Source organism: Pongo pygmaeus, chromosome 2, assembly GCF_028885625.2.
Source record: "Pongo pygmaeus isolate AG05252 chromosome 2, NHGRI_mPonPyg2-v2.0_pri, whole genome shotgun sequence".
Classification (NCBI taxonomy): Eukaryota; Metazoa; Chordata; class Mammalia; order Primates; family Hominidae; genus Pongo; species Pongo pygmaeus.
Genome location: NC_085930.1, coordinates 34,293,071 through 34,320,601, shown reverse-complemented (window position 1 = coordinate 34,320,601; position 27,531 = coordinate 34,293,071). Strand labels below are relative to the sequence as shown.

General features: G+C 40.9%; 2 protein-coding genes across 4 annotated transcripts in view; both read right to left on the bottom strand.

Annotated features, from left to right (window-relative positions):
- CEP97 (centrosomal protein 97) overlaps window positions 1-27,531 on the bottom strand; it is a 67,696-nt gene that overhangs the window by 28,650 nt on the left and 11,515 nt on the right. For 2 of the 3 annotated variants that reach the window (XM_054479822.2, XM_054479825.2), the window contains 6 exons: window positions 10,942-11,117; window positions 8,942-9,084; window positions 8,139-8,297; window positions 6,743-6,844; window positions 3,780-3,893; window positions 3,067-3,233 (listed from right to left, as the gene is read on the bottom strand). In XM_054479822.2, coding sequence (XP_054335797.1) covers window positions 3,067-3,233; window positions 3,780-3,893; window positions 6,743-6,844; window positions 8,139-8,297; window positions 8,942-9,084; window positions 10,942-10,984 — 728 coding nt within the window. In that variant the 5' untranslated portion in view covers window positions 10,985-11,117. Of the gene's footprint in view, window positions 1-3,066; window positions 3,234-3,779; window positions 3,894-6,742; window positions 6,845-8,138; window positions 8,298-8,941; window positions 9,085-10,941; window positions 11,118-25,815; window positions 25,915-27,531 lie in introns of those variants that run through there. The other variant, XM_063661555.1, reaches the window with a different exon arrangement.
- On the bottom strand, window positions 18,362-25,918 carry LOC129032519 (phosducin-like protein 3). The gene is given in 2 exon segments (XM_054479827.2): window positions 18,362-23,442; window positions 25,816-25,918. A coding segment is annotated over 1 exon segment (720 nt). The 5' UTR covers window positions 22,490-23,442; window positions 25,816-25,918; the 3' UTR covers window positions 18,362-21,769.

The window sequence follows — 27,531 nt, the reverse complement described above, 5'->3', positions numbered from 1 at the left end:
GCCCCTTCCCCCACAAGCTCGAGCATCCCAGGTCGACTTCAGACTGCTGTACTGGCAGCAAGAATTTCAACCCTGTGTATCTTAGCTTGCTGGGCTCTGTGGGGCTGGGATCCTGTGCGCTAGACCACTTGGCTTGCTGGCTTCAGCCCCCTTTCCAGAAGACTGAACGGTTCTGTCTCACTGGTGTTCCAGGCACTACGGGGATATGAAAAAAAAACTCCTACAGCTAGCTTGGTGTCTGCCCAATGGCCGCCCACTTTTGTGCTTGAAACCCAGGGCCCTGGTGGCATAGGCACCGGAGGGAATCTCCTGGTGTGTGGGGTTGCGAAGACCATGGGAAAAGCGTAGTATCTGGGCCAGAGTACACTGTTCCTCCCAGCACAGTCTCTCACTGCTTCCCCTGGCTAGGGGAGGGAGTCCCCTGACCCCTTGCACTTCCTGGGTGAGGCAACGCCACACCCTGCTTCTGCTCACCCTCCGTGGGCTGCACCCACTGTCTAACTGGTCCCAATGAGATGAGCCAGGTACCTCAGGTGGAAATGCAGAAATCACCCGCCTTCTGCACTAATCTCACTGGGAGCTGCAGACCAGAGCTGTTGCTATTCAGCCATCTTGCCAGCCACCCCCCTACACACTTCTTTAGTGCAGGACAACTCCAGAGAGAGAGGCTACCCCAGGTGGGAGCCCACTCTTCCCTATCTCCTGAAGTCTCTGAAATTAAATGTTTGCAAAGCATTATGGAGAAAGCTCAAAAAATATTCAAATTCACCTTAAAGTCACTTGGAATAAAACCATTTCCACAGTATAGAAACACAGACTTTTTTTATCATTATTTATCCAATCAACAAATATTTTCTGTCTTAACACTCTCTTTAGTTTCAACAAACTCTTCAACCTTTAGTCTCTATCCTTATATAATATCATTTATTAAGCACCTACTATATGACCAGTCCTATGTTCTATACATCATCCTTAATCCTACCATCCATGAAAGCTAGATAGTACCGCTATTCACATCTTACAGATGAGGAAACTTAGCCTCAGAAAAGCCCTAAGGAACTTGACAAGGCCACACAGCTAATAGATAGCAGAGAAAAAAGTGAAGCCTTCCCCTGTCTCTTGTAACCAGGTCTCATCTCTCTTTGTGGGTCTCTCTTTACACCAAACCTTTATCTCTGCCCACATCACCATGCTGCCTCTCAGACATGAAAATGTTGCCAGTCCTACTCCCACAGAAAAAGTCAACAACTGTAGAGAGGATTATCCAAGTAAACCCATATTCCAAATCTAGAACTAGTCACAGTTTGAAACAAAATAAGGTTTATTCTCAGAGCAACATTCACAGCAGGAAAAAGAAAAGCCACCCTTTCCTGTAGGCAAACTAGACCTGACATATGTCCCTCACCCTACGCCAGCACCACCACTATCTAGCTCTTGGCTGCCATTCCTCACGGCCCCTTGCTCTACTCAGAAACTACACAAAACAGCAGAGAGACAGAGAAGGGAGACACTGTCTGTAATCTACCACCCATCCTCCCATCAGGAAACTCCTGAAGTAACTACTGTCTGTAGTAGAGAAGAACAAAAAAAGGCGAGGGAGAATGTATGTGTTGAGTCCCTAATGCATGTGTGTATGTACCAAGAGAAAAAAGTTAAATGAAGCATAGTAGACAGAATAAAGTTATCTCAACTCTCACTATCCCAATTCCACTCCCTCCTTCCCATATCCTAGTTCCTTACCTCCCCTAAAGCTCTCATTCCACTGATCATGTACCAGGGTCCAGAAGACTCCATTCTGCAGGGATCCCAGCTCCAAGCCACAGAAACTATTAATGATCTACAGATGGGGAATTCTTGCTTCTGCTGCTTCACAGGTATAAGAAGGGGAGAACCTGGCCAGGTGCAGTGGCTCACACCTGTAATCCCAACACTTTGGGAGGCCGAGGCGGGTGGATCACCTGAGGTCAGGAGTTCGAGACCAGCCTGAACAACATGGAGAAACTCTGTCTCTACTAAAAATACAAAATTAGCTGGGTGTGGTGGCACATGCCTGTAATTCCAGCTACTTGGGAGGCTGAGGCAGAAGAATCGCTTGAACCCAGGAGGTGGAGGTTGTGATGAGCAGAGATCACGCCATTGCATTCCAGCCTGGGCAACAAGAGTGAAACTCCGTCTCAAAAAAAATAAAAAAAAAAAAGAAGAGGAGGACCAATCACCACGTCTGCTACTAGTTCCAAATTAAAACTGGGCATTTTCTCAGAGTTATCATTATCATGAGTATTTGGAGAATTATAATATATTACTAATACTACCCTTACACGACATTGGGGCTGGATGATAAAATAGAAAATAAAATGAATAAAAAATACGGCCCTTACATAGGTGATAGATTAATATATTACAAGCTTTTGTGAGACTGATCTGAGATCCTACACAGGAGCTATAACATGATGGTTTCTAAGCAAAAGTGTTCCAAGCTCCAAACAACTGATTAACAAAAGAACTTTTAGAAATCAAATTGTTGTACGTAGGGCACTAAGACTACTAGCTCCAACCTCTGGGGCCGAGATTTCTTTCTTTTTTTTTTTTTTTTTTTCAGAGACAGGGTCTTACTTTGTCACCCAAGGTAGAGTGCAATGACACAACCATAGCTCACTGTAACCTTAAATTCCTGGGCTCAAGCAATCCTCCCACCTCAGCTTCCTAAGTAGCTAGGACTACAGGTGTGTACCACCACGCCCAGCTAATTTTTTTCTTTTTAAGAGATGCGGTCTCCCTATATTGCCCAGGCTGGTCTCAAACTCCTGGGCTCAAGCGATCCTCCTGCCTCGGCTTTCCAAAGTGCAAGAATTACAGGCATGAGCCACTGCACCAGGCCAATATTTATTTCTTATTCTTTTTCAGAAATGACAGAAAATCCTAAATGACCAGCACATAGTCTGCTATAAGACTGCATTAATACTCTTGATTTCTAAATGCACATTTTAAGAAATACTCTATTAATCTGTAGTAAACTAGAAATGGTCTTTTCAGTAACATTTGTGATGTTAAAGAGCGCATGTTTACCTTTCCTTCTGAGAAATCACATATCCATCTAGGACCCTGAGATTTAAGCACCAGCTGACGATGTACGGCCGATAGTCAAATCCTGGGATGGATGGTGTTGCCATCACACAAGGATTGTTCATAATCGACAACTGTTCCAATTCAGTTAAGGATGCCAAAAAAGAGATCTGGAACAAAAGATATCTTTGTTGAACAAAAGGACTATTCAGTGTCAAGCACAAGGTTTCCACTGATTACACATCTTTGGCAGCATTTGAGAATGTGATAATTTCCCTCTTGTTCTGAAAAGTGACAAGTGTCCATTGACTTCCAAAATTTCAACAATATAGACATCTGTCCCTGCTGCACAAAATCCCCTGGCAAGTATCAGCACTGTTTCCTAGCAGAAATAATCCTATTTTGAAAACATCACAGCAGCCACGAAAGGTGGACAGGGAGTCTTATAAACCCTTATAACGTAGATGTCCCTCTACCACCAATCGCCTCCCAGTGGAATGATAATTACAGCTTTACAAAGGAAATTAGACCTTAATGACCCACTGACACTAAGGAAAGTGGAAAGAAAACTAACGATCATCTAGAGCCAAGCGTTTCATCTGAATGGCAGTTTCTTCCAAGATGCTCACAGTCTAAAAGTAAGCTCACAACCCTCTCCTGTGTCCTTCCTAGGATTTCCAGCTTCCTGAATCTCACAAAATACCCTCAAATTTTACCTCATTTAAGTCTCGGATTTCATTTTCTGCCAAAGAAAGTATAGCAAGGCTTCTGGGTAGGTAAGTAGGTGCCATTCTAAGAGAGGTGATGATGTTTCCATGTAAAAGCAGGGTCTTGAAAGTAAAAACAGTATGAATTACAAATGAAAAGATTACAAATAAATTGGCCTATTGTGACAACACCAAAATGGTACATATAAGAATAAAGGAATCTACTTTATTATATTTCTCATCACACACAAATCAAAGACTGTTAATGCTACAAGGGTCCTTGATGATCTTCTGGTCCAACTCTCTGTTTTCATACCAACATGCTAAGCTCACGATATTTTAAAGACTTGTCCAAAAACACATGCTTGGCATAGCAACTAGGCATGCTGTGAGATTTAAGTTACGAGACACTGAGCAATTTCTAACACACTTTTTCATTTTCTTTTAAAATATCAAAATAGAGGCCACGTGTGGTGGCTCATGCCTGTAATCCCAGCATTTTGAGAGAGGCCAAGGAGGGAGGATTGCTTGAGCCCAGGAGTTTGAGACCAGCCTGGGCAACATAGTGAGACCTGGTCTCTACTAAAAATCAAAAAATTAGCCAGGCATGATGGGGTGCACCTGTAGTTCCAGCTACTGGGGAGGCTGAGGTAGGGGGATCGCTTGGGCCCAGGAGGTCGAGGCTACAGTAAGTCATGACTGCACCACTGCCCTCAAGCCTGGGTGACAGCAAGACTCTGGTGTCTCAAATTAAAAAAAAAAAAAAAAAAAGTCATTAAAACAACCACATATAAAGCAAATTTTCCAAAAAAGAGAGTGATAACCCACATCCATAATTGCAACTGCATTCTCTAGGTAACCAAAAAATAGAGGTAGAATGTGTCACTTGCAGATAAAGCTGACTCACATGAAGTCAGCAACAACCAAGAATAAACCCAAAACTGAACACCCAGGATTCTGATCAGATAAATAGGCTTCTATTCCAGCAAAAGAAAAAAAAAAAAAAAATTCAATCATCTTTGGTTCATTTGAATTCTCTTAGCATCTATTAGGACAGTATCTGGCTACATCAAATTGTTTAGAATAATTATTGCTAAAAATGATTTCTGCTAAAGATCTGGGAAAAAGTGAACTGAGATACTGCTTCTAGGGCTTAATGAATATATCTGATGGTAATAATACCCAATGAGGCAACAATATTTAAAATGTTCTACATGTTTTTCAAGACTGTGACTTCAACTGTTACTTATTTGACTGCATGATACATTCCCCTCCATAAAAAGTGCTATATGCTATGTTTTTTTCTAAGTGAAATTAATTTTGACAATTAGCTAATACCTATTACTTTAAAAACAGCAATTCTGAAAGTCAAAAAAAAAAAAAAAAAACCAGACTTGGGACCCAGCGCAGTGGCTCATGCCTGCAATCCCAACACTTTGGGAGGCCGAGGCGGGTGGATCACAAGGTCAGGAGTTCGAGACCAGCCTGGCCAACATGGTGAAATGCCATCTCTACTAAAAATACAAAAATTAGCTGGGCGTGGTGGCATGCACCTGTAGTCCCAGCTACTCGGGAGGCTGAGGCAGGAGAATCGCTTGAACCTGGGAGGCAGAGGTTGCAGTGAGCCGAGGTTTCGCCACTGCACTCCAGCCTGGGCAACAGAGCAAAACTCTGTCTCAAAAAAACAAAACAAAACAAAACGAAAAAACAGACTTGGCCAGCTCGGTGGCTCATGCCTGTGATCCTAGCATTTTGAGAGACTGAGGCAGGAGGACTGCTAGAGTCCAGGAGTTTGAGAACAGTCTAGACAACATAGTAAGATCTCATCTCTCGCCAGGTACAGTGGCTCACGCTTGTAATCCCAACACCTTGGGAGGCCAAGGCAGGAGGATCATGTGAGGTCAGGAGTTCAAAATCAGCCTGGCCAACGTGGTGCAACCCTGTCTCTATTAAAAATACAAAAAATTAGCCAGGTGTGGCGGTGGGCGCCTATAATCCCAGCTACTCGGGAGGCTGAGGCAGAAGTATCACTTGAACACAGGAGGCAGAGGTTGCAGTGAGCCAAGACTGCACCACTGCACTCCAGCTTGGGTGACAGAGCAGAACTCCATCTAAAAAAAAAAAGAAAAGAAAAAGATCTCATCTCTACAAACACTCAAAAAATTAGCTGGGTGTGGTGATGTAAACATGCCTATGGTCCTAGCTACTTGGGAGGCTGAGGTGAGAGGATCACTTGAGCCTGGGAGGTCGAGTGAGATTGTACCACTACACTGCAGCCTGGGTGACAGGGCAAGACTCTGTCTCAAAAAAAAATAAAGACAGACTCAAACTCAGGAATGATTAATCTCAACCTCACCAAAGATTATGTACTATATAATGACTGAAGCTACTAGCATTGGTTGGTTGGGCATAGAGGGAATTCCATCATGTTCAGAGAATGGTAAATAAAATTAACCTTAACTACAGTGACCAGTTTCACATCAAATACATGAGTTATATAACTAGCAACAAAAAGTTTCATACTTAATTTCTGCTATTCTAACATAATTCCTTTTTTTTTTTTTTTTTTTTTGAGACTGAGTCTCACTCTGTTGCCCAGGCTAGAGTGCAGTGACCCAATCTCGGGTCACCGCAACCTCCACCTCCTGGGTTCAACCAATCCTGCTTTAGCTGAGTAGCTGGGACTACAGGCTCACACCACTATGCCCCACTAATTTTTGGTATTTTTAGTAGAGATGGGGCTTTGCCATGTTGCCCAGGCTGGTCTTGAACTTCTGAGCTCAAGCCATCCACTCGCCTCAGCCTCTCAAAGTGGTGGGATTACAGGCATGACCCACCATGCCCAGCCCATAATTCTTATCATAAAGAAAGCAATCTGCTCATACACAGCAGGCTAATTTTAGGTCAATAAGATTACTTTCTCTTGGTATTTTGCTATAAAACTTCACAAATGACAAAGAAAACATACTTACTTTCAGGGATACCAATTTAGATAGATCACCTATCTGGGATATGTTATTGTCTGATAAATCGAGATGCTGTAGAGCTGTGCAGCTATTGATCTGTTCCATGGCCTATCACAAGAAAAGCATCACACTATTTAATGAAAACAAAATCAAAAAATAAAATTATTCCCTAGTTCTTTGCAGCTGAAAGAGTGTCTTGCCTCCTCTTATTATTAGAAGCAGAGTAGAAGAACTTAGCAACAGAAAAGGGGCAGTACTAACAGAATTTAGTAGATTGTCAGGTTGTAAACGTACACTTTCATTATCTCTCTACGAGTAGAGGGCTACCAAGTAGTTCATACCATCCAAGATCTTTACAGCTTGAAGAAACCATAGTAATAGCCAGGCGCTATGGCTCACACCTGTAATCCCAGCATTTTGGGAGGCCAAGGTGGGTGGACAGCCTGAGGTCAGGAGTTCAAGACCAGCCTGGCCAACATGGCGAACCCCTGTCTCTACTAAAAAAAATACTAAAAATTAGCCAGGCATGGTGGGCGGGCGCCTGTAATCCCAGTTACTCTTGAGGCTGAGACAGGAGAATCGCTTAAACCCAGGAGGCAGAGGTTGCAGTGAGCCAAGATCGTGCCACTGCACTCCAGACTGGGCAATAAGAGCAAAACTCCGTCTAAAAAAAAAAAAAAACAAAAGAAACCATAGTAATAATATATGACAGTTGGTGGTATAGAACAGAGTTTACAAGTTTAGATTAAAACCAAACAGCCTGGATTTACATTCTGACCCTGCAACTTCCTAGCTGTGTGACCTTGAGCAAGTTACTTCTCTGTACTTCAGTTTCTTCACCTTTATAACGCGCATAATATCTATATCTACTTCACAGGCTGCCATGAGATTGAATAAGTTAGTACAGATAAATGCTTAGAACAGTAGCTCATATACATTAATGGCTCAATAAAAGGCAGCTATTGGTAATCTAGTCCTCTCAGCTAGCATGCCAAAAAATAAGACGCAGAAATATGTATTAATTTACCCAAAATTACACAGTTACTAAGTAGTGGAAGTAGGACTAGAATTCAGATCTCCTAACTTTTAAAACTGTATATTCTCCCTTATAGCATTAAACATTTACTTAAAGCTTAATTCAGCATGATATAGTCTCCCTCCTAAACACTCTATGGTTTGATCTACTTTTTTCTAAGTACAATATAGATTCTTTGTTCACATTTAAAAGAATATTATGTCATATTGTATGTTTCAAAATGAGATTTATTTTTAGTTTATTTTAACAGAGATTATCCCTGGAGAGTGGGAGTGGGTACTTTCACTTTTTAATTTGACTTATTTCTACATTGCTTGAATTTTTTTTATGCAGAATAGTTTTGTAAACAAAAAAGAAACCATTCACCTTAAGATTATTTCCTGCCAAATTCAGCCATTCCAGATGTACTAGTTCCTTTAGCCCTTCCACACAGCCAATGCTATTATGAGGCAAATTTAATACACGAAGCAACGTCAGCTTGGCCACACCCATCATCCGAACCAGCCGATTATTAGCTACTGATAACTGTAAAAAGGAAACATATTGTCATTTTTTGGAATAACATATGTAAAATATTTCACATTAAAGTGATTTAAAAGGTTTATTTAGACAGCCAAACACTCTCAAACAAAACTCCTTTTGTACATTTCACATATATTGTCTAAATATTCTACAGTATGACTATCAGTTTTTTGTTATTGTTCCTAGGCAATAGAAAATACAGATAAAGCTGAGCGATCAGACCTCCTCCAACTACTAAGACATTTTTAACACAGCAACAACTTGAGAATGTAAGTTCCACAAGAATAGTGTTGTTAAACTCTCAGTCAAAACTTAATACAGTGCCAGACATGTAAGAGGGACTCAGTAACCATTTCTTGAATGAAGGAATGAACTCTTTACCCCCATCATGAGGTAAAAGGTTACCTTAGTAACATAGTATTTTGCCAACATAAAATGCTTCCTTTTCTTAACAATGCTTTTTTTTTCTAATCTACTCTCAATGTAGTACATGTATGTTCATCTTCAGAAGAAACTGTCATGTAAAAATTTAAGGCAACAATGACTGCTTTCTAGGCCTGCACAGTTACTTTTTGTCAGGTTATTTTATTGTTTTGTTTAATAATAAATTGATCCTATGTAACCATTTTCCAGATTGCAATACCTACCTGTATTAATCGTTTGCATTTCTCCAGATTTTCCAATTTAATAATCTGATTTTTATCCAGAATCAAAGTGTGAATATCAGCTTCACAGGGTAAATTTGGACCTAATTTCTGTAGTCCCTGCCCTGACCAATTGACCACTGATCCTTGAAAAGAAACGGAAATGTTAGAAAACACAAATAAAATAAAACATGTACAACAGCTGAGCATAGGGGTGGAATTATAAAATCTCTATACCATTTCAAATTTAAAAACAGTAGAGCATAATAAATATCAACATTGTAAAATTAAAGCAATCTTGAGTTCTAAATGACCAGATTGAATTACTCATTTTTCTTCAGAAATATCAAATTAAAACTAGATGTGTGATCTTCTCCTCAAGTTGCTAAGATATACTTTGGAAATCTTCACATTTAAATATGAACGATTACTTCCATTTGTTGTGCCTAAGTAATGATACTATTGTTTAAATGTTACTAAACTTTTGCCTGCGATCCACCAGCTTACAGCCTAACTACCAATATATCCTAAAGTGCCCAAACTGTGATTTTGAAAATCAAAGTATAGTTCAACTAATTCTCCCATAAAATAGGATAATACACCCATTTCGCTAGCTTGATAAGAGAATTAAAAGAGAAACCATATGAATAGTACTTAGCCCCGTTCCTGCCACAGGGCACTCAATAAGGCACTTTAGTATAACATAGACTTTCAAACCCTGGCTCCACCAGTTAACCATGGTGGTACATTAGGCAAATTATTGATTTCTTTTGGGCTCACTTTTCTACTCTGTAAAGTGGGGATAATACCTGCCTTATAAATGTAGTTCTACAGAGAAAATGAGATAATGTAAAAAAAAAAAAAAAAAAAAGGACTGAGAACATCGTCTGGTTCATACAAAGTGCTCTGTAAATGTTAACTGCCATTAACAGTTAAGTAGCCCTGGTGGGCTTGAGAGGTGTGGTTTAAGAAAAGCTGATCTCCAAAGAGGGCGGGGCCAGAGAAACGGCCCATTTCAAATTTACACCCAGATTAGTACTGCAGGAAATAATTATGCCAGATTGCTCTCCTGGAGGATTTCAACGTTTTCCCGTTGTCTAATGGCTCTTAGCATGTGAGGAGTCGTGAGCCCCTCTGAAAAATTGATGAAAGGGGTGTGCTATCTCAGAAAAGTGCACAGCCTTTGTAGACAATTCCAAGAAATCGACAGAGAGGTCTGAGAACCATCCACCAACTCTTCCCCCAAGAATTTACGGCTCCCAGAAAATGCACTCCTGGTCTAAGCCATGAAGACGGGCCTCGACCCCTGGGCCCTGTCCCCGATTTAGAGGACTGACTGCTGCCAAGCCTCGAAGCTGTAACCAAAACAAAAGCAGCTCGCGTCCGGCGCCCCAAAGAGGTAGGTATCTTCAGGCCACAGAAGCACCCACACAGTCCTATGCTCTACTGGGCAGCGACCAAACTCGATCCTAGGACCCGTGTGCAAGAACAAGGAGTACAGAACTGCGGGCTCTGGATCATCCCTTAGATTTTATCACGGCCACTGGCCACCTCCGAGGGAGGGTTCAACGCCAGACTAGGCAGCGGTCTCTGAGGGAAGGTTTTCCTGATGGTTCCAGGAACCAAGAAGAGAGGGGGATGCATGAAGCGAAAGAGGGAGATCCCGAACATTTCGCTTAGGCACCCAGGACTCAAAGTAAATGGTCAAGAAAGGTCATCGAGCCCGAAATCCACCGCCTCCTCAGCATCGGGAGCGCGGGAGCCAGGGCGCCAGGCCGCGCGAAGGCTTCTGGGGACTGTAGTCCCCCGCTCGGCCCTCACCGCGACGCCGGAGAGCTGGGCACGGCAGGTGAACTACAACTCCCAGAGGGTAGCGCGCCTCCGCGACGACCACAGATCCGCATCAAAAGAAATGGTCCATCTAAACCTAGGCTTTCTGCTCTCCACTGTTTAATTCAGCTGCATGAAGTAAACCTTAGGACTTGGGGTAGGGATCGCCTTACCTTCTCCGGGAGGCAAAGCCGCGTCCACGCGCGCCACCGCCATATTTGCTTCTTGCTAATAATACCAGGCAACCGTCCTCCCGCGGCTCTGTGGAGCTTGTAGTCTGAAGGAGGGAGCCGGAAACTATAACTCCCAGGATGCACGGCTCCCAGACGGCCCAATTGGCTGCTTACGCCTAATGATGTGAAGCTGGAGTTAGAATCTGAGGGTAGTGAGCTCAGGGACCCTGGCCCACTCGCTTATTTGACAGATGAGTCAACTGCGTTATTAGATGATCATTTCACTTCCTTGTCCAGGTGTTTGCGAAATTTGACACTTTTACCATCGGGATGATTGTAAGGAAGCTGCTTAATGCAGACTGAATTTTACAACTCATTGCTGGAAGTCTCTGTGGGGGCTGCTCCATTCTTTTGATAATTGTGAATATGTTGAAAGTTTTCAACTCTGCTTGCTATAGGAATGACCGATCTTGTTGAGATCATAAAAGTGGATACATTTTATTTGAAAATTTAGTTAAGTAAAAGTAAAGTATGCCGAAATAGAAACTTTTGTACAGTATTTTTAAGTGATTGTTTGATTGTTCTTGAATATTTGACAAATCTTTTGACTTAGGGGTATAAGTATGAACCAAGAACTTTTCCAGGGAGTATTCAAAATAACTTTAAAATATAATCTCCAGGCCGGGCGCAGTGGCTCACGCCTGTAATCCCAGCACTTTGGGAGGTCAAGGCAAGCTGATCACCTGAGGTCGGGAATTCGAGACCCGCCTGGCCAACATGGAGAAACCCCGTCTGTAGTAAAAATACAAAAAAATTAGCCTGGCGTGGCGCGCATGCCTGTAATCCCAGGTACCCGGGAGGCTGATGCAGGAGAATCGCTTGAACCCGGGAGGCAGAGGTTGCAATGAGCCGATATCATGCCATTGCACTCCAGCCTGGGCAACAAGAGCGAAACTATGTCTCAAAAAATATATATTTTATATAGATATTATATATAATTATCTATAAATTATATATTATATATATAATATGCTATGTATTTTATATATAACATATATATTTATATATAAATATAGATTATGTATATATTTTTATATAGTCTCCAAATTCAAGAATTACATTGCCTAGTTGAAAGGAAGCAGGCTCACACTTTTTTCTTTTTTTTTTTTAGAGACAATTTTTTTTGCCCAGGCTGGCCTTGAACTCCTGAGCTCAAGTGATCCTTCTGCCTCAGCCCTGCAAAGTGCTGGGATTACAGGTGTGAGCGACGGTGCCGAGCCTTCTTTTGATACAACTATTATATGCTAAATGGTGTGACAGTGACTGAACTCACTAATATTTCAGGGAATTGAGAAAGAAATAGAATGTGAAATCTTCAGTGAAGACTTGATGGAGGAAGTAATGTACCCATCTTTTGATGGGTAGACTGAACAGTTCAAAAGTAAAAGGTGAAAAGACAGCACAGGCTGCAGGTGGTAACGAAGTTGTGCTCACAGGAAGTGAGAAACTAAACAGAGTATACAAAAAACTTCTGCTTTCTACTACCAGCTCTCCTATTTCCTCTTGCAACCTTTATTCTGAACTCCCCTCTTTCTGAAACAGCAATCTGCAAAGTCTGATCATTTTTGCTTGGGAAAATCTAGTAATTCATGCTTCTAGTTTTCCAGGCACTGGATTCTCTGAGCATTCCCTCTTTCCTGGGCTCTCCTATCTCTCTACACTTGTTTTAACTCCTTTCGATTCTTGTTTCCTGCTGTTTTGGTCTAAAGACAAATTTCCTAGTTCTGAAGGGGCAATTAAGACTAGGATTTTTTTCCTTTTAACCAAGAAACTCCTTACCTAGAGAACACAATCTCACTATATGTGTAAGAACAAAGCAAGGCCAGGCACGGTGGCTCACGCCTGTAATCCCAGCACTTTGGGAAGCTGAGGCAGGAGGATCACCTGAGGTCAGGGGTTCGAAACCAGCCTGGCCAACATGGCGAAACCCTCATCTCTACTAAAAATACAAAATTAGCCGGGCATAGTTGCACATGCCTGTAATCCCAGCTACTTGGGAGGCTGAGGCAGGAGAATCGCTTGAATCTAGGAGGCGGAGGTTGCAGTGAGCCAAGATCGTGCCACTGCACTCCAGCCTAGGCAACATGAGCAAAACTCTGTCAAAAAAAAGGAAGGAAAGAAAGAAAAGAAAGAAAGAGAAAAGGAAAGAAAAGAAAAGAAAAAGAACAAAGCAAGCCTGAATACTGCCTCTGCTAACCCTTATTCCCTGGAATAGGCCATAGGGATCTGGGAGAAAGGGTTTCCAGTTCTTTACAATTTAGCATGGTAATTACTTGGTAGGGAGGTCCTGGAAGCTTAAAAGGTACTTAAGAAGCAGAGGTTCCTGCAAGTTTACAGCAATAGCTGAAACATTGTTTGCCTGGTTCATCTGCCCTGGAATCCAGAGGAAAGGACCAAAGGACTTTTTTTATGCAGCTAAGTATAGTCACGGCTTTTAAAGTAAGTAGCCAGATGTTCCTGGGCAAGGTCTCACATGCCCAAGTGACTCAGCAACCTTTTGAAATTACTGCACAGAAACTCTTTTGTGCCTCAAATAATAGCTTTTACGCCTAAAATCAAATTGCTACACTTTAAACTGCCTCATTTTGTATATATGTTAAACCCTATAAACTCAAACCAAATTAGGATTCTACTAATTAAAACTATGAACCTCTCAGTAAGGTAATGTTTCTCTAGCAGGCCCAGGCCCTATGAGAAAGACTTTCCTATCAGCACAGTATACTTAATCCCTACGACAGCTGATTACCCCGATCTTTGCCATCTCTAATTCATCTGCCCACAGTTACTAGCATGATCTAAGTAAAACAGTGCCTTTTAGCATGTTATTCCCCTCTCAAAAACTTCTCACTTGAAGTTCAACTTGCAAGGGCCAACATAATCTGGCTTCACCCTACCTCCCACCATTCATCCTACTCGTTTTCATTTGGTGTTTTTGAGTGAGGGATTGATATAATGATACTTGTGTTGTAGAAAGGTTAAACTCATACCAAGGATGAATTGAAAGGAAGAAGGCAGGAAGGAGATTGTCGTAATAGAGCCTGGTAACCTTCAACAGTGGTTTCAGGAGAGTATTATAAACAAGTTTAGATAACACGAAGTTAAGAGAGTAGGTAGACAAGAAACTAGAACATTTGTGGATGTTCTAGCAATTTACCTTGAGAAAATGAAGGTGGTTTTCTAACTAGGATTGAAATCATATTTGAAAGAAGTAAATATAACTTTGAAGTTTTCATTCAAGTTTTAAAATGAAGAAGTTACTAATGTAAAGAATTTTGACACTGTAAAGATTTGGAAAATATGCGAATATTTTAACAATAAAAACATCTTTTTTTTTTTTTTGACACAGGGTCTTGCTTTGTTGCCCAGACTCGAGTGCAGTGGTGCAGTCCTGGCTCACTGCAGCCTCGACCTCCTGGGCTTAAACAATCCTCCCACTTCAGCCTTCTGAGCAGCTGAGACTACAGGTGCACACCACCATACCTGGCTAATTTTGTTTTTTTTTTGTAGACAGAGATCTCACCATGTCGCAATCCTCCTGCCTTGGCCTCCCAAAGTGCTGGGATTATAGGCGGCCACCATGCCTGGTTTAACAATAAAAAATCTTCATGCACAAGTTTAGGTGCATAAAATTATAAATATCTCCTTCCTTGATTAATATTCATGTGTAGACTCTTCCGGTCCTGCTTCCTTATCTATGACCTATGGCATGGAAAGAGAGACTGACAATATTCACAGGTTATCCAGATGCCTCAAATGAGATTAACTTTCCTCAGTTATTATTATTATTATTATTATTATTTATCTCCTGCTATGTGGTAGGCTTTGTGATAACTAGTTTACATATATTGGCTCTAAATTTCACAAAATCCCTACAAGTAGATGCCAAGAGGTTATGTTACAGTTGTTGGAAACAATATAGGACACCCAGTTAAACTTGAATTTCAGATAACAATGAATAATGTTTTAGTATAAGTATGTCCCAAGTATTCATGTTGCAATATACAACTTATGCAATACTTACATACAATATTTAGGACATAGCTATACATAAAAAAGTGTTGTTTATCCAAAATTCAAATTCAACTGGTGTCTTATATTTTTATTTGCATTTATATTTATCTTGTTAATTTCCAGCAACCTAAAAAGAAGGACAGACAGAATTTTGGTTTTGTTTGTTTGTTTTTTGAGATGGAGTCTTGCTCCATAGCCCAGGCTGGAGTGCAGTGGCGCAATCTCAGCTCACTGCAAGCTCTGCCTACAGATGCCCACCACCATGCCCGGGTAACGTTTGTTTTTGTTTTGTTTTGTTTTATTGAGACAGGGTCTCACTGTCACCCAGACTGGAGTGCAGTGGCGTGATCTCAGCTTACCGCAACCTCCGGCTCCTGGGTTCAAGCAATTCTCCAGCCTCAGCCTCTTGATTAGCTGGGATTACAGGCATGAGCCACCCCATGCCCAGCCATAATTTTGAATCTATGTTCAACTACATATTAAACTTTTCGGTGAGGCACAGTGGCTCATGCCTGTAATCCCAACACTTCGGAAGACCGAGGTGGATGGATCACCTGAGTTCAGAAGTTTGAGACTAGCCTGGCCAACATGGTGAAATGCTGTCTCTACGAAAAATACAAAAATCAGCCGGGCATGGTGGTAGGCGCCTGTAATCCCAGCTACTCAGGAGGCTGAAGCAGGAGAATCGCTTGACCCCGAGAGGCAGGTTGCAGTGAGCTGAGATCCTGCCACTGCACTCCAGCCCGGGTAACAGAGCGAGACTCCGTCTCAAAAACAAACAAAAAACAAAAGAAATAAACTTTCCAAGTGACTGATTTAAAAATATTATTAGCTGCATTTTTTTAAATTTCTTAACTTTTTAATAGACATGGGGTCTCACTATGTTGCCCAGGCCATTCTCAAACTCCTGGGCTCAAGCAATCCTCCTGCCTCAGCCTCTCAAAGTGCTAGGATTACAGGTGTGAGCCACCACACCTGGCCAAATGCACATTGTATTTTCGTAATTACAGCCTTAATGAATATGTTCATAGACATGTATATATTCATATTTGTGTTTAGAAAGAATTCTGGAAGGAGCCACAAGAAACTATTAACTGTAGTTGCCTAAGGGAAGGGTGAAATGGAAACAGGACAGAGGGACTGATGAGGAACAGAGCTGGGGAGAAATTTTTCACTGAATATATTTACATATTTTTAAATCATATGAATGTTTTGCCTATTCAAAATACTACAGTTTAAAAGAAAATAAAATAAAAATCAGTTTTGCAAGCCAGGTGCAGTGGCATGCAACCATAGTCCCAGCTCCTGTGGAGGCTGAATCAAGAAGAACACCTGAGCCCAGGAGTTTGAGGCTGTAGAGCCCTATGATCATGCCTGTGAATAGCCCTTGCACTATGACCTGCACAACATAGTGTGAAATTAAATAATTTAAACTTAAAGCCGTTGGAAATTTAAAATATTTTCAGCCTTGAGAGGAATATGGCTATGTGGCCTGAATCACATAGCATGAAGCTACAACTTCTGCTTCTCCGATTATAGATTAAATCTCATCTTCATTCTTGTCCTGCAAATGATTAGGAAAAACTGGATGGTACTAGAAGTAGCAAGACCTTATCTCTAAAAATAATAATAATTTTTTAAAATCAGTTTTTCATAATGGCAGCAGACAAAAAATTATCACTGCAGTGTCTATGGCTAACAAAAGGCCCCAGAGAAACTAGAGCCCAAAATCCATGACAATGGAAAGAAACCACAATATAAGAAATGCTTGTGAACAGTTATGTTTATTGAGTCAGAATGGGAATGGTGGTGTTGTTTTGCTGGGTACCAACTAGCACACCTGGTTAATGGGAAGATAACCAAGGTGTTAGGTTTTTTGTCTTTTTTAATTTTCCAGCAAATTGCAATACAAAAGTATACTATGATTCTAGTTTTTTAAAAAAATTATATGTCAGTAAAGTGTGAAAAAATTTAACAAAGTCTGAACCATGGAGACCCCAGACACAGAGCCTGTTTAGCATGCTGAAGGGAGCACCAGGCTCCAAAGCTAGACCATGGAAGAATCCCATTATTGTTATTTGCCAGCAGCATAATCTTGACTTGTAACTTAAACTCTGTGGTCTGCCCTGTGAAAAATGGTAATATTAATAATTCCCAATCCATATCACTATTGTGATAATCTAATCAATTAAATCATGTTAGAAATCCAAGTAGTGCCTAACATGTGGTAAATACTCAATAAAAGGTACTGATTTTTTGTTGCTGTTGTCATTGTTGAGACAGAGTTTTGGTCTTGTTGCCCAGGCTGGAGTGCAATGGCGTGATCTCGGCTCACCACAACCTCTGCCTCCCAGGTTCAAATGATTCTCCTGCCTCCACCTCGCGAGTAGCTGGGATTACAGGCATATGACAATACGCCCGACTAATTTTGTATTTTCAGTAGAGATGGGGTTTCACCACGTTGGTCAGGCTGGTCTTGAACTCCCAACCTCAGGTGATCCTCCCGCCTCAGCCTCCCAAAGTGCTGGGATTACAGGCGTGAGCCACTGTGCCCGGCAAAAGGTACTGATTTTTAAATTGTTGCTAAGGTGGCACTGTTCAATAGAAATAGGTGTACCTCATAGGAAATTTTAAGTTAGCTAATAGCCATATTTTAAAAAGACAAAATATATTTTATTTATTCATATTAGCATTTCAACATATAAACAATATAAAAAATAATGAGATATTTTGCATTCTTTTAATTTTTTTCTTTTTTTTTTTTTGTGATGCAGTTTTACTCTTGTTGCCCAGGCTAGAGTACAATGGCGCAATCTCGGCTCACTGCAACCTCTGTCCCCACCCCCCAGGTTCAAGCCATTCTCTTGCCTCAGCCTCCTGAGTAGCTGGGATTACAGGCTGTGCGCCACCACACCCAGCTAATTTTTGTATTTTTAGTAGAGATGGGGTTTCACCATGTTGGCCAGGCTGGTCTCTAACTCCTGACCTCAAGTTATCCGCCCGCCTCAGCCTCCCAAAGTGCTGGGATTACAGGCATGAGCCACTGCGCCCAGCCCCTAAATTTTCAATTGAGAATATAATGAATCATTTTTATAAAAGTTCTACTGCCTTTCAGAAAAACTTCAAAAGAGATGAAATAGAAACGTCAAGGATTTCTTTACCACTCTTTTAAACAAAACACAACTTCTTCTGGTTTATTTACTTTGTTATTTATTTAGTTTACCTAAATAACCTGAAAAATATTCTTGAAATTAATTTATACTTCCACCTCTTTTTTTCCTCATATTTAGCTGATATACAGGGGGGAAAATAAAATGAATATTTTAGAATCTCATCTTGAGTTGGTTAATTCTTCATTTTTCTGGCCCTGACATTGCTTTTTTTTTTTTTTTTTTTTTTTTTGAGACAGTCTCCCTCTGTCGCCCAGGCTGGAGTGCAGTGGTGCAATCTCGGCTCACTGCAACCTCCGCTTCCCAGGCTCAAGCGATCCTCCTTTCAGCCTCCAAAGTAGCTGGGACTACAGGTGCGAGCCACCACTCCCAGCTATTTTTTTGTATTTTCAGTAGAAATGGGGCTTCACCATGTTGGCCAGGCTGGTCTCCAATTCCTAGCCTCAAGTGATCTGCCCGCCTTGGCTTCTCAAGGTGCTAGCATTACAGGCGTGAGCCACCGTGCCCAGCTGACATTACATTCTATTTAAGACTCCTGCTTTAAGCATGTTCTGACTAGGCGGGATGCAGTCGCCCATGCCTATAATTCCAGCAGTTTGGGAGGCCAAGGCAGGGGATCGCTTAAGCCCAGGAATTCAAGACCAGCCTGGGCAATATAGAGAGATCCTGTCTCTGCAAATATTAAAATGAATTAGCCGAGTATGGTGGCATGAGCCTGTGGGCCCAGCTACTGGGGAGGCTGTGGTGGGAGGATTGCTCAGGCCAGAGTTTGAGGCTGCAATGAGCTGTGATCATGCCATTGCAGTTCAGCCTTGGTGACGGAGATCCTGTCTCAAAATTTAAAAAATGTTCTATCCATCCTCCTGAAATCTCATTGGTTTCAGCGATGATAGGTTGATAGTTTACCTCTAGAGGGGTAATGGAAGCATTTATTCACTGGTCCCCCAACCTGTGTTGTTTTTCTCTCCCTCAAAGAGCTTCCTATTTGTCTAGCACTAATTCCTGGCAAGAAGCCTGGATAGAACCTCATTATAACATGGCAAAGTAATTAACTCTCTGTCTAAATACTGTGGAATTTTGTTGTTGAAATTCTTTGACTTTGGTTTTAAATTTCTTTTTGGTTTACTGACCACTTCTGAAAGACCATAATCTACAAAAATTGTGGCCCATCTTCTAGACAAGTGCACAGAGAACACACATAAAACTGTCAGTATATAACCTTTTCTACTGTTTGGTTTTTACTATTGTATAACACCTACTCAAAAGCATAATTCTTTCTGACTTCAGAGCAATTTACTGTTTATTTTATTATGGTTTCTGATTGTATGAGCAATATATGTTTTTTTAACATTCAGGAAAACAAAATAATATGTAAAATACAAAGTGAAAGTTTTGATAATCTCATCCCTTAGAGATGCATTGTCTAATATGGTAGCTAATATCCACATTTGGCTACTGAGCATTGGAAATGCGGCTAGTCCTAAATGAGATGTGCTATAAGTGTAAAATACACACTGGATTTCAAAGACTTACCTAAAAATAAGAATGCAAGCCTGGGCAACATGGCAAAACTCCGTCTCTAGTAAAAATACAAAAACTAGCTGGGCATGGTGGTGTGTGCCTGTAGCCCCAGCCGCTCAGGAGGCAGGTGGGAGGATTGCTTGAGCCCAGGACGTTGAGGCTGCAGTGAGCCGAAATCAGGCCACTGCACTCCAGCCTGGGCAACAGAGCAAGACCCTCCCTCAATAAAATAAAATCACAGCTATTTGGGAGGCTGAGATAGGAGAATCGCTTGAACCCGGCGCGGGGTGTGGGAGGGGAGTGAGCCAAGATTTCGCCATTGCACTCCAGCCTGGGCAACAGAACGAAACTCCGTCTCAAAAAAACAGAAAAGAAAAGCAAAAAAGAAAATTAAGTGAATAAGTTCTTTATTTTTTACAGAACAATATATTTTTTAAATTCTAACTTTAATTTCTACCTGGAAGATTTCTAGTGCTTAGAAGCTTCAGAACATTTTAAGAGTGGTAGTTTTGCTCTTTCCTCCCACCTTTGACTTGACTCCTTTTTTTAATTAAGATTGTTTTCATTTTTTATTATTTTTATGGAAACACGGTCTCACTATGTTGCCCAGGCTGGTCTTGAACTCCTGGCCTCAAGCAATCCTCCTGCCTCAGTCTCCAAAAGTGCTGGGATTAGAAGTGTGAGCTATCACGCTTGGGCGATTTTTTTTTCTTTTTTTCTTTTTTTTTTTTTGAGACGGAGTTTCGCTCTTGTTGCCCTGTTGCCAGGCTGGTGTGTAACGGTGTGATCTCGCTCACTGCAACCTCTGCCTCCCGGGTTCAAGCGATTATCCTGCCCCAGCTTCCCAAGTAGCTGGGATTACAGGCATGCACCACCACGCCCGGCTAATTTTCTACTTTTAGTAGAGATGTGGTTTCTCCATGTTGGTCAGGCTGGTTTCGAACTCCCAATCTTAGGTGATCCACCCACCTTGGCCTCCCAAAGTACTGGGATTACAGGCATGAGCCACCGCTAGCCCGGACCTTTTTTTTTTTTTAATGAGGAGGTAAATTTATGGGTGAACTTGGCGGGGCCACAGTGCCCATATATGAGGTCAAACGTTATTCTGAATGTCTCTGTGAAGGTGGTCTTGCAATAATGTGAGTGTGCCTCAACCAATCAGTTGAACTGAGTAGAAGACTGACTTCTCCTGAGCCAAAAGGAATTCTGCAACAGACAGCCTTTCAGATTTGAATCACAGCATTGGCTCTTGTCTGGGTCTCTAGCCTGCTGGTCCACCCTGAAGTTTTTGAATTTGCCAACCTCCATAATAATGTTAGCCAATTCTGGCTGGGCGCAGTGGCTCATGCCTGTAATCCCAGCACTTTGGGAGGCCGAGGTGGGTGGATCACCTGAGGTCAGGAGTTCGAGACCAGCCTGGCCAACGTGATGAAACCCTGTCTCTACTAAAAAATACAAAAATCAGCCGGGTGTGGTGGCACACGCCTGTAATCCCAGCTACTCGGGAGGCTGAGGCAGGAGAATCACTTGAACCCGGGAGGCGAAGGTTGCAGTGAGTCGAGATCGTGCAACTGCACTCCAGCCTAGGCAACAGAGCGAGACTCCGTCTTAAAACAAAACGAAAAAATTTTTACCTTTCCAGTGAAGAGAAGATAATATCAAACACAGAAACATGTAATGTATATTGATATGCTGAGTATGCTGAGAAATGCAAATGTGTTTTTATCTTTAGAAATTGGACTTTTAAAACTTTGAAATCACTGAGTTTTGTATTTAACTACAATACAAAACCTACAGCACAGAAGGAATATGAATAATCTCTTTTAAAATACTAATTCCTTTTCTTTTTTCTTTAAATTTTTTTAGAGGAAATACTATAATTTAAAAAAAAGAGTTCCAAAATATTTAACAGAATTTCCAGCAATGATTATTTCCAAAATGTAAAGATTTGAAACATAATTTATACAAAACTAAAAACCAGAAGGATTCATTCTTGCTTTTTCCTTTTTTAAAAAATCCAGACAATTTGTCACAAGAAAGTTCAGCATGTGATAGCAGCTGTAGCCTCAGTCACCCTCGGAATCACTGTCCCTCCTCATGAGGACAGAGCGCCGCACTGAGGACAGCAACACATCTTCAATCGGCTTCTTAGGGTTTTCCTCCAGGTCCATAATAATTGTTCCTGATTCAGACAGTTTCCATTCCAACTCATCTCTTGTCAGGTTCATGCCACCAAACACCAGAGGACCAATAAACTGAGCCTTGATATCTCCTTCCAGGTAAACAAATATCGTGGGCAGATTCCTATCAGGATAATTGGGTATGCAGGTTGTTGAAATGGCTTTGATAAATTTGACATCAGGAAACTTCTTGGCAAGTCCCCTGAGGTGCTGATTTATCAGGGCACAGAGGGGAATTCCTTGTTTGTAAAGGTGCAAGATGACCCACAAGCCCTCACCAACTTTGGTAACTTCTTGAACATAATCCTTCCCTGAGATCTCCAAAACTTCTCAAAATTTATTCTTCAGTTTAGTTGCTTTCCACTCAGCCAGTCTCTGCCGTTTGTACATTTCAATAGCACATTCATCCTCCTCATTAAATTTGTCTTCATGATCCTCCAGCTCTTCCAAAGTCATATCTTCACATGTTTTCACCACTGACTGCTGGAGGAGGCGCTGCTCCTCTTCTGTCTCCTCTTCCAATTCTTTCAGACTTTCCTTGGGGGGTAAGATACCCTTTTTGCGTAAGATGTCATTCCACTCAGTGTCTGCGTTGAGGTCCTGCATCTTGTTTCCAGTTCAGTTGCTCAAGCCAGCTGTGCTGCCTTTTTTTTTTTTTTTTTTTTGAGACAGAGTTTCGCTCCTGTTGCTCAGGCTGGAGTGCAATGCACAATCTTGGCTCACTGCAACCTCCGCCTCCTGGGTTCAAGCTATTCTCCTGCCTCAGCCTCCCCAGTAGCTGGGATTACAGACATGCGCCACCATACCCGGCTAATTTTTTGTAGAGACGGGGTTTCACCATGTTGGTCAGGCTGGTCTCAACCTCCTGACCTCAGGTGATCTGCCCGCCTTTGCCTCCCAAAGTGCTGGGATTACAGGTGTGAGCCACCGCACCCTGCCAATACTAATTCCTTTTCATGACCTCAAATGAACAAAACTACTCAAAAGGCTGCTATGTATAGACGTTCTCTAGCAGGGGTTAGCCAACTATGGTCCAAAAGCCATGTCCAGCCTGCTTCCTGCTTTTGTACAGTCCACAGCTAATTATGCTTTGTACATTTTTAATGGCTAGAAAAAAAATTTAATATTTTGTGACACACAAAATTATATGAAATTCATATTTCAGTGTCCATGAGTAAAACTTTATTGGAATACAGCCATACTTATTCATTTATCTACTGTCTATGGCTGCTTTTACACTATAACAGAGTAGTCATGACAAGAGACCATTCTCATCACTTGTCACTGCTGCTATCCATTACAAATCATAGTTACACTTTGTAACTTAGCAGCATTTTGAGTAGCATGCATATTGCCATATCCCAAAATTTTATTTTTATTACCAGCATATACCCCTCATGTCAAAAAAAAAAAAAAAAAGATAGGTGTGGTGACACACACTGTAGTCCCAGTTACTCAGAAGGTAAGGTGGCAGGCTCAATTGAGGCCAGGAGTTCGAGGCTGCAGGGAGCTACAGTCACACCACTGCACTCCAGCATGGGTAACTCCAGGCCTTGTCTCTAAAAAGAAAAAAATGAGAGAGAGAGAGAGAGAATTGGACTTAAAATATCCCATCTCTAAGGTACCATGAAGCATGGATTATTTTATCAAATTCGATGGCAAAGCCTAGTGCTTACTATGCAAATGAAACTATTTATGTGCTAAAAGAATGCTATATGTTAATATTATTAGAATAAGCAGTCATCATAATATTCCCAAATTACAGAAAATCAGTCAGAAAAGGTAAAAAGAAATTAAAGAGTATGTCAACACAGAATTTCCTCACAAAAAAATGAAAGTGAGGCTGCAACTAAAGTAAGTTTCCAAGTGCCTCATTTGTTAGCCTAGTAAGAAAAGTCATTCATTACAGCATGTTAATTAAATGTTTGATTGAAGTGGCTGAAGAAATGTATACAGAAAAAATAAACTTGGCTAGGTGCAGTGACTCACGCCTGTAATCCCAGCACTTTGGGAGGCCAAGGCAGGAGGATCACTTGATACCAGGAGTTCAAGACCAGCCTGGACAGCATAGCAAGACCCTGTCTATTAAAAAGAATAAATTTTTTTAAATTTAAAAAAAGTTAATTAAAATTTTTTTTAATTTTTAAATTAAAAAAAGAAAAAGAAACTTACTTAAAACCATTAGCCTTTAGGTGAGAACAGCTGCTTAAAGTGTTAAGGACACAGGAAACAACATCGATAATAAAACAAGGCAAGTTAGCCACATGAGGTGGCCTATGCCTGTAGTCCTAGCTACTCAGGGAACTGAGTCAGCCCAGGAGTTCAAATCCAGCCTAGGCAACACAGGAGATCCCATCTCTTAAAAAAAAAAAAAAAAAAAAAAAAGCAAGTCAAGTGATTTTGAATGGTTTTCCTTAGCTTGTACTGAATTGACAGGTGTTATTGATGTTGCTCATTTGTTCCTATGTATTCAACGAGTCAATGATTGAATGGACTGAAGAATTAGCGCCAGAAACAGCTGCATGAAACAGGTGAGAATATTTTTAAAGAAGGTGAAAAAACACTAATTAAGTACACCTGAAGTAGAATCTCTTTGCTATATTGCAACTGATGATATAAAACGAGAAAGGCTTAGTTTGACAGATTTACAATGCTTATGAAATATAAGGTGTTTAAATCCTATGGTTAGGACATCATTTGATTATTAAAAAACAGAGAGTTTGTGGAAAACATTTGAACTTACCATGTACAGGTATTATTGAATCTGCAGTATCAATGATAAAATTCATTCATCCTCATGGACTTAACTGTTGTTAGTCCATGAATTTTTGGTCAAAATAGCAGAATATCCTACCTTGCCCTGCCACATAGCATTTGATGACTTAGCAGTGATAACATTTTATTGTGATTTTTTTTAGAGCCAAGATTGAAATTTTTCTAAATGAGAAGAATTTCTCTTAACCACTGTTACCTTTACAAATCATGAGACCTATAAATTTAGAAAGAAGATTTTATGTCTTATAAAGGCTTACAGCCAGCCAGGTGTGATGGCTCACTCCTGTAATCCCAGCACTTTGGGAGGCCAAAGCGGGCAGATCATCTGAGGTCAGGAGTTTGAGACCAGCCTGGCCAACATGATGAAATCCCTTCTCTACTAAAAATACAAAAAAAAAAAAAATTAGCCTAGCATGGTGGCAGGCGCCTGTAATCCCAGCTACTTGGGAGGCTGAGGCAGGAGAATCGCTTGAAACTGGGAAGAGGAGGTTGCAGTGAGCTGAGATTGTGCCATTGCACTGCAGTCCGGGCGACAAGAACAAAACTCCGTCTCAAAAAAAAAAAAAAAAAAAAAAAAAAGGTTTACAGCCTGCAAGGTGTCCATCCCATAGGCTGAGAAGGAGAGCCTCCAGAGAGACTAGAGACGGGCACTTCAAAGGAGGAGTGGTTGGGGTAGGAGCTTTATGCTGAACAGTTTGGTTAAACATACACATTCAACAGGTTACTGGAGAAACTGAATATTCATAAAGGTGATCCCGACACATAGGTATTGAACAAACATGCATGTAACATATGACCGATGTTCACTTTGGAGTGGATATTTAATACTTAAATGTATTATAATTAGGTCCTATACGTCAAAAGCTCTTTTCAAGACACGAAGTCATGCAAGTGTGCAGCCACTGCAAGCCTGCCAGAATCAGTCCATGGTTGGCGGTCTTCTTATCAGGAGAAAGTTACTGAAATCAGTCTCTTATCCAATCAAAGCTGGTGGAACGGGGATCAGTTATTCAGTGTCTGATGGTGAGCTACAGTTGTTTTAATATTGCTTAGCTCTAGGCCAGTGATGGTTTAGCTGTTAGAGAAAAAGAAAAACCCTGGGGCAGTTAGAACACAGTTTATTCTTTAAGTGTAGGGGTATATGACTTAACCCTTACCTGGCATGGCCTTGGGTCTTATCATTTGATACCTTTTTGCCACGAAAAGTCCATTCTGTCAGTCTCTTCTTTAACATCAATACTGGCCAGTTGTTGTGTCTAAACTTCAAAAGGGAGGGAGTTTAATGAGGCATGTCTGACCTCCTGTCCTGTTATGATCAGGAACTCTGTTTTAAAGGTTTTTCTGGGGTCACCTTGGCCATGAGGGTACATTCATGCAGTTGGCAGAGGGCTCAGGATTTTATTTATTTTACACCACTGACTGAATGGCTTTGAAATTCATTTTTGCTAGTTTGCTAATTTTGATCATTTGATGATGCATCCTAATAAAGTCAACATAAATTACAAAGCAAAACAGTACTGACATGCAAAACTTATTGTGATGAAGTCATTTTGACAACTAACATTATTTGAGTCACAAGTTAAAACGAAAAGCAAGCTCTCTATCCTCACACAAGTTTGCAGTGGTTATATTTTTCAAGCTCAAACTACAGTTTTAGTGGTGTTTTACGGATCTCTGCAAATACAAAGGAAATTTCCATATTTCAAAATCCATTTAACCGTGCAATTGAAGAGCTTCCACCTAACCATCAGTTAGAAATGATTCATCTGACATGCTAAAAGGCAGATATGAAGAGAATAATGTGTTTCTGTAATTGTTTTCCAAGAACATAATATACTTAATTTAAATCATATGCCCTTGGATTGACATCATATTGGGCAGTGCCTATATGTATGAAAATATATTTTTCAAAGATAAAATCTGTAAAATTTCATTACAGATCATGATTGACAGATGAACATTTGCAATATATTTTGATAGGGAATAAGAACTTTGAAACCTAATTAAGAAAAATGTTATTCTCCATCTCCCCACAAAAAGAATTTCTTTGTAAATCAGCATACCTGATTTACAAAAACTTATACTCAATATTATTATATTCTGAATTTCATCAGTGAAAATGTTGTGGAAATTAGTTTTCCCTGTTTTTCTACAAGTATCTACATAATATCTTCAATTTTGCCCCTTAGCCCATAGAGCCTAAAATATTTACCCTCTGGCCCTTTACAGAAAAAGTTTTCTGATTCTTATTCTTCAGAAAGTAAAATCTAAGTAAGAAGTTAGACAGTGGAAGAGAAGGAAGACTTTCAGCTTGGGCACGGGAGAAAGAACCAATGGGGTATGTAAAAAATAAGCAATCATTCCATACCAAATCATATTTTTAAACCATATTTTGGCCAGGCACAGTGGCTCACATCTGTAATCCCAACACTGGGAGGCTGAGGTGGGAGGATCGCTTGAACCCAGGAGTTCGAAACCAGCCTGAGCAACAAAGCTAAACCCTCACCTCTACAAAAAATAAAAATAATTAGCCAGGTACATGCCTGTAGTCCCAGCTACTTGAGAGGCTGAGGTGGGAGGATCACTTGAGCCCAACAATTTGAGGCTGCAGTGACCTGTGATCTCTCCACTGCACTCCAGCCCGGGCAACAGAGGGAGACGCTGTCTCAAAACAACAACAAAAACAAACCAAAAAAAAAAAAAAATGTTTTCTTGCGCTTGCCTTTCTGAGCCAATCAGTAATACCAATTTCTTCCAGAAGATGTCTCCCTTTATTTTCCCTAAATAATAGGAAAAATTTCAAACGTACATAAAAATTCAAATAATTGTGCAATGAACATTCATTTACCTACACTTTGATTCTATTTTTTGGG